This window comes from Lygodium microphyllum, chromosome 24 (assembly GCF_053477565.2).
Source record: "Lygodium microphyllum isolate KBCC chromosome 24, Lygodium_microphyllum_v1.1.10, whole genome shotgun sequence".
In the NCBI taxonomy this organism is placed as follows: domain Eukaryota; kingdom Viridiplantae; phylum Streptophyta; class Polypodiopsida; order Schizaeales; family Lygodiaceae; genus Lygodium; species Lygodium microphyllum.
Genome location: NC_141158.1, coordinates 67928026 through 67938557, shown reverse-complemented (window position 1 = coordinate 67938557; position 10532 = coordinate 67928026). Strand labels below are relative to the sequence as shown.

Here is a 10532-nt window from a genome sequence, read left to right as displayed (position 1 = left end):
CCCAAGAATATGAGGCATATTATGCTATTTCATAAGATGGGTAGGTTCTTTATAATGTTTCTCTTATAAGGAATAATGTAAAACATGTACAAATATACGTAAGAAACTAGGGAAAGGTTGGTTGTATCATGATAGCTCTAGTCTAATATCAGTTGTAATTTTTGCAAGTAGCGCCTTTGTGGAACTTTTCTTTAAGACAAAACCACATCTATACTTGCATTGATATGTGCATCTCTATTTTCATTCAATTTGTAAGGGGAACGAGGTAATAGACATGGGTCTTTATACATGCATATAATTACATACATAAATGCATCTACGACTTTTGTTTATATTTCACAAGACTCATCTATTAGCACATTAATAGGCATATTTCTTATAGCTTTCTGAGAAAACTTTTACATCAATCAAAAGGCTACTAGCGGATGCTTGATATCTTCAAGTTCAAGTACCTAGCTTTATTCATTGAGAAACTTCTGTGCATCATTCTACCTTGAGTTTATCTTCCCTTTCCCTTTTGAGGCTACCCGAAATCTCTTCCTTTTATCGTATACTAGTACCCTGTGGTAGTATACGTTTTAGCTAGCCAATGTCGAAGTATATTGTCTATCCATGTATTCTCTGAGTGGATTATCTTGTAGGTAAGATCGAAGAGGAGTCTCTTAGCCTTGTCCTAATTGGGTTCCTCAACACACAAGCCACTTCATTGAAGCTCTGAATCTATCACATTTAAAGCCAATCACATGCCAATGATGTCCATCTCCATGGTACTAGAAGAACTTCCTAAAAGATATCTCTTGCACATTCGACGATGAAGTGTTAATCTAAAATATTGAATAACAAAAAAATAGTAGAGTTGAAATCCACATGCTAAGCCAACATAGAGTTAAGCACTAGATTCCCACTACCAGAGAGGACCTCATTTGATTTCTAGATCTTAGCAATGATCTTTAATCGATTGAAATCTATAGCTCTAAATTTAACTCATGCCAAGAGGTAAGCCCAACTGTAATGAAACTAGATCTCACTCTTCTTCGCCAAGTACACTTTCAAACCATAATTGTAAATCCTATGAGCACAGCAAAATGACCAAATCATAAAATTTATGTTTTGTTGTGGTGGCTATACAATGAGGCTAAGAGTTTAGAGAAGCACTAGAGTGTATCTTTTAGAGTGGTGAGAACTACATCATCAAGTCTCACAATGTTGTAAGTGTCATCACCAAAGAGCTAGACTTGGACTAGGCGTTTCAACGTTTGGGCGGTCTCATCCCTTCAAAGTTCCGAGTGTAAACCAGTCAATCAAAGTTCCCTAATGGTTTTTCCAAAAGTGATTGGTTGGAATAGCTTGTCAGACCGAGGCATTCCATATGCCTTTAAATTTTAACTACTACTTAAGTCAATCCACCTTTGGAGGAGGAATGACGTTGAATTAGTATGGTTAAGGATCTAACGCATGATGGGGATCAAGGACCTACTAGTCACGTTGGCACCATGACGATATTCATTATATAGGGTAAATCAAGATCGGCCAGCAGCACATTGATCACGCTAATGTTAGTCAGCTTCCGAGTAGATATGTTGGGTATCAGATCCATGCATCAGGAGAATATTCTCGGATGTTCCAGAATACTCCACATATTGGAGCACATACAGATAATTAGCTCTTAATCCAAACACAAACACTAATTACATATTATATTGTATTTTTTCAGCAGTACATAGCTGCTCCGGGCTCTAGCTCTAATTATATATAGCTGTGGTAGATGATGAGGCTCGAATGATATCACTCGGAATTCATGTATCTCTATGGGACAGATGTAGAACGTGCAGAAGAAGCTGAATATGATGATCACGAGACGCGGTTGTATGAGATGATGATGTTCCCAGTCTCGAGAGGCGCCATTCTCTGAAAGAGCTCCCTGGGGAGATCGAAGGTCCCATTGCAAGGGCCGTCAGCAGGATTGCAGAAGTCGATGATCGTGACGGTGAATGCCTGAGTGTTTATGCAGCCTGGTCCCTCGTTGTTGGCCCGGACACAGCTGATCTGGTAGCGTGCACCGCAGCCGCTGCCGCCTTGATAAATTGCAGGGCTTCCAGCCGCAAACATGTAGTCTCCGGGGACGCCCAGCTGGCAGGCATTGTCTGCGTCAATAACATTATGCCAACAAAGAAGGGATTAAACAAAGGGGGAAAAATAGAGACAAACACGGAGCCTCCGAGCCATCAGAAGGATTGAGGGCTCTTAATTAGCAGTCGAGCGCTTACTCGCATACATCCCCTGATACCATGTGGCGGTACCCTGCTCGGCGGCAACCATATCGACGTTGTTGCAAAGCATGACCAGTACAGCAATTATAAGCGAAACCACTGCCAGAGAATCGTGAATATTGTTTTTCTTAGATATCTTGCCGGATGTTGCCATGATCGATGCAGATTAATAATGCAGCGGGTGCAGGACGTCACTAGCCAGGCGCCGTAACTATGAATAATGAACTGCCCCCAGCTGATAACTTTCTTATATTACAGCCAATAGGTAACTGATGGGTTACACTCCGCCGGGCTCTGGCTGCTCAATGTCCCCGTTTTATAGCTATACGTAGGTGACAATATTAGATCGGAGCCGAGCCAGATCGATGACTTCAGACAGCTGCCTAGACCAGACGCTGCACGATATCGAGGATGCCAAAAAATGTCGAGTCAAGCTGCCGCATCAGCCACGGCGCTATGAGGCGACGACGGGCCCTTCACGCTATCGAGGATGCGCCACAAAAACGTCGAGTCAAGCTAAGCTAGTCAAGCTGCCGCATGAGTCACGGCGCTATGAAACATACTACTGGTTGGCTGGGGCTCTTTCGGACAGGAGTAGGGCTTGAAGAAGTACTTTTCGTTCCTTATTTCATTGACTAGCGCATTACCCCTAATCAAGCTATATTGCTCAAGATTAGCATGTATCATTGATTCAAGGCGAGCATCCTTTGGTGCATTCAATTCTCGTAGAATCATGCTACTTGCTAAGGTATCTTTACCGGAGGCGCACAAGTTTTTAGACTCACAAACAAAAAGTAATGTACCTCCTCAAATCCCTAAAATTGTTTTCAACCCGGTGAAGTCATTCATCTTTATACACTCATAGGAGTGGTGGAAGATACCACCCTTGCATAGATTCTTTAATCTACTCCCAAGTGTGAGATGCTTCAGATACCATCTCATCCTCAAGGAACCAATCTTTTGACCACAAACAAGCTTTTTCTATTAAGAGTAGCTCACTAATCATTGAAAGATCCACAACACTAGTTTGGATTGTCTAAAACTAATCTTCAATGGTCTCTATCTAGACGTTAGTGTCAATCTCCACCTTACAACCTTCGCTATTGAAATAAGTTGCATTGATTTTCTTAAGGAAGAAGTTTCTCTCAAAGCTTAGCCACATTGTTAGTGAAAAAATGTACTTTGACCAAGGACCAGGTCTTAGACAACTTGTAAAACAACTTTGGGATGACATCTTACTAGTGACCACAAAGTCTTATTCCTCCTTTCTTATCTCTCTTTACTCATAATCATGTTTACAACTTGAGCTCACTCAGTGGAGCTAGTAAGACTTTCTACAATATTCATAGGTCTATTTAGTTGTGTAATTCTTCAATGTCAATATTTCTTCGATGTACCATTATTCTATTAGGAGGAATGACTTATTTCACTCTCTCATAGAAGTAGCGATCCTGAGGATCTCGTGAGGAAGAAATTTTAAGTTTGCTTTAGATTCCTAGAGCAAGAACAAGCATGCTAGCTTCAACTCTTCCATCCAATAGATGCATGCCGGATTACTTACCAAGTAAGATAATTTGCTACCACCAATACAACAATACTTGCTTTTACCATTCCATAGATCCATCATTGGGGTTTATAAGGGAGCAACTCAAAGTGATTAGTTCCAGATGACCTAGAAGTCTAGTATCAATCTTTGATATTAGGTCTTTGGAGTATGTATAATCTTGCACACATTTGAGTAATTGGTTTTTTCTTTCTTGTTGACTTAAAGCCCTTTGGTTTATTCTGTGTATCCGCATGCATGTGAGCAATAAGAATATGCCTAGGGTCTTTAGGTCCACTTCAATTTTCTAAGTTATATTAATCTAGGTTGCATGTAATACTTTGACTATTAAGTAATTTTGAGACATTATCTACTTAAACTTTTGATATTTAGTTAATTCACTAGTTTCTTGGTTATTCTTCTTTCTACTCTAGTTAAGTATTAGCTAAGTTTATGAGGCCCGGGCATTATGAGCTCTAGTTTCGGGTAAAAAATCAAACAATTAGCATTAATGAGATCATACGCATATTAGAAGAGAAAAGCAAGAGACAGATAGGAGACTCACTATCTTAAGTGTCTCACTCATCTATACATTTGTATTCTCTCCCTCATTGACTATTGATAACATTTACACAAGTTTGAGGGTAAAAATCAAGAAGAGTGGTTGCTCATAGTTTGCACACACATGAATAAGTTTCTCCGTTCTCTTTTTACCTTGCATACATTAGGGTTTTGGTTAGGGTTTCCACCCATCTTAGATGCCTTATGCACTCTTATGGTTCATGACCAGTCCTCTTAATTAATGTTTTTAGCTTTGAATAATTGGATCTAGTTTGGGCTTACAATGAATTAAATATATATTTGATGTTGCTATGAGGGTGACAAGAGCTTGGGAAGAAATAAAATTTTCACCTCTCACAACTTAGAAGAGAATAGCTTAAAGAAAAAGAAGAACTTATTTCATCATTATAAAAGGATGAAGTGCAATAATATATTTCTTAATACAAGATTGATATAAGATAAGACATTGATGCAAGACTAGATCAAATACAAGACAATATATGCTTCACATGACCCCCGGGGGGTCCACCTTATAGGCCCGTAGGTGTAGCACGTGCACTCAACAGGAGGGGGTTTAATATCAGTTTCACCTACAGATTTAAAATGAAAGAAGGGGGTTAAATATTGTATACTGAGAAATTAAAATAAGGGGTATTTTTATCCATAAATCTTCAGAACTAGGTTGTTAGTATATACACACACACACACACACACACACACACACACACACACACACACACACACACACACACACGCACGCACTACAAGGTATTATGGATATACTGACACGGCCTATCGACGCAAAAATCGGTATATGCCTCGGTATAAGTCTTTCTATACGTCTCGGTATGTGCGTCGGTATATATATTCTCCTAATAGTTGATTTGCATGTTCATTTCAAGGAGGTTTCGAGAGATCAATGCTTGCAATTACCATTCGTGTGAAATAAATGTGCAAGCATCGCTAATACACAATGTTACAGATGCTCCTATGCTTACTAACAATGTCATTTTGCGTTTTTTTTTGGGTATCTTATTTGTACACATTTGTCATCCTTTTTTTGAGGTTTTGCTACATTTCATTTGTGGTAGCATGATGTGAAGCACGTAGAAGTGAAAGACGAAAGCTATCTTCACCGGTATTCCTCGCTCTCCTTCAATCCAGCAGCAACACAGGTATGTGAGGAAAATTTCTTTTCTCCTGATTCTTTCGCTTCGTAATTTGTAAACTAATCAACAGGTTTGCAGAGCGGCATCAAGGTATTTGCCTGTTTTCGTATGATCGAGGTCGGCATTTGCCATGCGTGCCTCGCACCTGGAATAGAAACTTCTCACGATAGACATGTCTAGTAGCACTGCTGCCATTGCAGCCAAGAAAGGCGTGGGAATCCTTGTCAGTGCCACCCGGAGCGGCCTCTCTGCTCTATCTTCTCGGGGTCCTCAGCATCATCACCATGTTGCCAAACCATAAAATCATTCTGGAAGCGCACAGACGGGATGTTGCATTGAAGTGTGAAAAAATGGTTGTGTAGATGCTAGCTAATATCAATGCAAGCTTTGGGCTACTAAATCTACCGGATCGTCTCGCAACTCCACGGAACTCATTGTGAGCATATCTCTCTTGTTTTATGCTGCGTTTCTGTTTAACATACCCTAAAGTTAACACGCAGGGCCAAAGTTATACAGGATATCCCATGCATTTTAGATATGACTTTAAACTTGCATATGTATATTTAATCCATTGACCAAGCGAAACAGAATTTTTATTGATCGTAAACCAAAAATTTCCCTAACTGAGCCCCAGAAGTTGAAACGAAGAAATGAATAAGCGTGCCAGTTTGTTTGGTTGATTTATTGTTTTGGGACTGGACCGCGCTCGAGAGAATAGTGCAGTACTGTGGTTGAAGTGTCAGTACTACTTTTGGTGGGGCTAGTGATTTGGACTTTCTGAAACTTTCCTTGAAAGAATAATTTTTAGCAGCCTGTTTTGTAGAGCTGTTGGTTTCTTAGGGATTTCTTGTTCAGATCTGTACTGTGCATATGGATGCAAGATAATAAGCATCCAGCCAGCAATGTGACTAGTATGTTGGATTTCTAATTCTTGATGATATGTTGGATTTCTAATTCTTGATGATATGGTGTACTGCTCGTGTTTGATGATATGCTGAATTGCTCTCTCGCTTTTTAATGCTCTGGTTTTATACCACTTGCATGATATGTTGGACCTCTACTTCTTGATGGTTTGCTGCTGAACTGTGCATGTTTGTAGTAGTCCCCAACATCTGGTAAAGAAGTTTCCAATTCCTGAGAAAGAGCAGAGCTGGATTACATTCACCCTGCCATTCACCCGTCATAGCTTTGATTCCCATCTTGGCTGGTGGCAACGATCTCTGCATCCCCCGCATCTACTTCATGACCTCTTGAAAAGCTGGTAATCTTTGATTCTAACATGCACATATTATTTAGGTTCCAGTTTTCCAATTCCCATCATTAGTGTGTGTGAAATAGAGAGATTGAGAGAGAGAGAGAAAAAGAGAGAATAGTTTGTGTGTCAATGTCTTTTTTGTTTTTTTTTTTACTCTTCCTTCCTCATTCTCTCTTGTATGGTTGTTTTGATTAGAGATCTGATCATTCATGTCTCTTGTATGGTTATTTTGATTAGAGATCTGATCATTCATGGCATCAAAGACTCACATAAAGGTGTGTGATCATGGGAGTAACGAGAAGAAGGTGCTGGGCTACGTCAGAGTGATGGCAGATTGCACTTATAGTGATATACGTCAAGAGATCATCCAAGATGGCATTGTAAGTGAATCATTCGAGTTTGTTATTGAAGATGAAGACTGTGATGGAGTATGCATATTGAATGCATTACAAGAGGAGCGTTGGAAAATTGAGAATAGCAAGCGAGTTGGCATAAAGAGGTTATCAACCACGGTGGATGATGGAGGGTCCTCAAAGCGTGTTTGTAGAAGCTTAAATGCTTCCATGGAAGCTATTGCTATGGATGGGATGGAAGAGGGCGATCAAATAAGGGAAGCGGGTGATCATGGTGGGAGAGTCAACATGCTCAAGAGTGTTTTAGTAACACAAGAAGCGCTCAAAATTTGGGAGCTCCAATGTGAGAAGGTCCGCAAGAAGTTGAGTGAGAGAAAGCCATCTAGAGATGATAAATTTCAGCTCATCACGGAAGATGTCAATGACCAACCTTTGATTCGAGTGTGGTGCAATGAATGTGGGAGTGCTTATGGATCGGGAGTGACTAGTGGCAAGCAATCCGCATACTCATGCTTGTCAAACTTCATGAGATTTCACATTCTAGATGGTCAAGCACATAAAAAACGATACTTATCTAACCGAAGTTTGAGGTTTGATGCATTTTCTACTCATAGTTCTCATGGAAGTACTCCAAAAGACGAGAATGATTCTGATGATGCAATAATAATCTTGGTAGCTATTGAGGAGATGAATAATTTCAATAGAACTCATGAAGGTAAGAATCAACTTCTTGTTTTATGTTGTAAATTGTAATATTTTTTTGTAAAAGATATTTGTTGAATCATGTAAGACAATTCTTAGTCCCTTATTTTGGTTCCTTTTTTAAGGATTTTTGCTTGTGCATATCAGATTCAATTGTCAGCTACGTTTCTAAACTCTTATCAAAATTTTGTATCCTCATATAGGGGCTGATTTTCAGTTGGTTGAAGCAACTTTACATGACTACAAAGATAAAAATAGTGTCAAAGTTGTGTGCAAATATGATGGGAAGTGGCTGCACCTATGTCCTCGAGGTTCAGATTTGCAGACCATCCTAACACAACATATCAATGCAAAATCTCACATCAATGCATGGAGCAAGAAGACCACAATAAAGCAATCATCTTCTCTCTTCACAGGAGCTAGTGGGCGACCTAAAAAGAATTTTGAAAAGGATCCATGTCAACAAACTTTGGGTGCATTCCTCGTATCAACCAAAGAGCATGCGGAGGTGGCTTCCATCCATGCAGGTGATTCAAGCTCTCATTTATTAAATCTGTGTTGGGGATTATGGCAGTGTAAACTTGATGTTAATGGTAGTGAGGTTGATATAAAACCTTTTCTCCAAGACCTAAAGATGGGTGAAGAGTGGTTTTGTGAGCCACATACAAAAGCTACTTTATATGATGGGGATGTTGAATACAGGATAGATGGATGCTTTAGGCATGTGTGCTGTCTTCGGATCTCAAGAATTGGAATTCCGTTTGAAAGTTTCACATGCGAGTATTGTAAGAAAATTCCATCTTGCGCTGATTTTCGTGGCAGAGTGTATCGGGAGGGTAGTGCAATTGAGAAAAGAGGAGAGAGGCAAACAGGTCGAGGAAGGCGATTGGATTACCTTTCTGGTGCAGATCTTAAAAGCGTTGTAGTTGAGACAAAGAAAAACTTGCGAGAGGCCAAGAGAAAACTATGGTGGTTGAAGGCAAAGTTTGTGGTGCTTTCAGTGAGAATCAGGTCTTTAAAAGAAGCAAACTATGAGGCTATTAATAGGAAGGATGTGCAACGTTTTTGCAATAACATTATTGAGGCTCATAGGCAAGGAAAGTTTGGTGGCAAATTAGCTTTATGGGCTTTTCTTCAAGACATTGCAAATAATGCATTAAGATCGAAAAAGGGGCAAAGATATGCAGAATCCTCAAAGACCATTTTTGAGGTTGCAAAGCTATGGGGTGGGCCGCGCTTGCATGATTTTCTAAGTGTAAACCTTGGAGGGCCATCTTTGTCAACCACAAGGAGGCAAGGAAGAAAGGCAACTCAATTTCAATCCGGAGAGCATGAGTATATCGTTGATATGGTTGGAAAGATATACAAGGATGTAAAGTCCAAACATGGAATAGCATCACGGGTGCCATTCATTATTGTTGAAGATGAAACAACCATCAAGCGTCGCATCAGGTAAAAACTTAGTTGAATTTCTCTTCGCTTCAGTTTTAAAATTTATTTATGTAACAAGTCCATGGAAATAAAGATGTTAAAGTGGAGCTTCATGTTTTTGCAGATGGAATGCGAAGGATGACACTCTAATTGGGTTTTGTGGAAGAAAGGGAGAGGATCATCAATGCTCCTCAAATGATGTTATCATTGTTGGAGATGGAGCACAAGGATATGAGACAATAGTGGATGCCTTCCAAAATCACGTAGTGGGACATTATGCAAGACTGCTCATTGTCAACCCGCTTCATGAGAGTCTTCCACGGTTAGCTCTTGTTGTGCATTGCACTTGTAATCGCTTTGATAGCGATTTCATCAAAGCTCAATGGAGTCTTGTGGAGCAAATGTGGAATGCAAAATGGAAGGATTGCCTAGGGCCAATAATTGGACATGCTTCAGATGGTGATAGTAGACGTCGCAAGCTTATGCTTGAAGACTATTTAGGAAAAAGTGATAGAAAGTTTGGTATCAAATGGGATGGATGGAAACTCAAAGGCAGAATCATAGGAGACAATGTGTATGGACTACATGATCAAGATTTTGTGCATTGTGGAAAGAAGCTTGTGAACCCTCTTGATAGTCCTATTCGACAACTAGCGATTGGACAAGTTTGGATTACACTCAATCATGTTGCTTTGGTCTATAATCATTTCTCTATCGATCAACACAAGTTACGAGAAGAAGATATACAACGAAACGATCGGCAAAATTGGAGAGCAGCCCAAGTGATTGTCTCTAGACAAGTTCAAAAATGTATGATAGAAATGCAAAAAAAAGAGAGGAGCATGCAAGGGACTGGGGCATATTTGCAGGTTGTTGCTGATTATATAGACATTTTTTTGTCTCCACATTTAGACTTGAGAGAGCGTGTGGTGCTTGCTAGTAAAGTGGTCTTCTTCTTCAAGTTGTGGAGATTATGGATTCATCATCATTCTACATACACTCTTAAGAAAAACTTCATTAGCAAAGAGGCTTACACAGATACCCAGCTTTCTTGTCATTTTGTGGTTCTACTTATAAAGATGTTTCGGGATTTCTTCCCAAATCTCAAGTGTCCTTTACATCTCACAGGATCGGATGCAGCAGAAATTTATTTCAGCAAGATTGGAGGTATGGTTGGGCAAGAAAGAGCATTTGATTTTGGAGATGTTTTGCATTGTGTTGGAAGCTTGAACAAGATTACCGTGCATG

General features: G+C 39.8%; 1 protein-coding gene across 1 annotated transcript; it reads right to left on the bottom strand.

Moving 5' to 3' along the window:
• Positions 1 to 1570: 1570 nt before the first annotated feature.
• On the bottom strand, positions 1571 to 2552 carry LOC148015197 (EG45-like domain containing protein 2). Its single transcript, XM_087665811.1, has 2 exons — positions 2268 to 2552; positions 1571 to 2144 (listed from the first exon to the last, which is right to left on the bottom strand). Exons 1-2 carry the CDS (start codon positions 2422 to 2424, stop codon positions 1852 to 1854), a joined length of 450 nt encoding a protein of 149 aa, XP_087521937.1. The 5' UTR covers positions 2425 to 2552; the 3' UTR covers positions 1571 to 1851.
• Between the last annotated feature and the right edge of the window lie 7980 nt (positions 2553 to 10532).

Coding starts and splice junctions, on each gene's coding strand:
- LOC148015197 (XM_087665811.1), bottom strand. CDS start 2,424: ATGGCAACATCCGGCAAGATATCTAAGAAAAACAATATTCACGATTCT. Junction 2,145..2,267: donor GTATCAGGGGATGTATGCGA/GTAAGCGCTCGA, acceptor TTATTGACGCAG/ACAATGCCTGCCAGCTGGGC.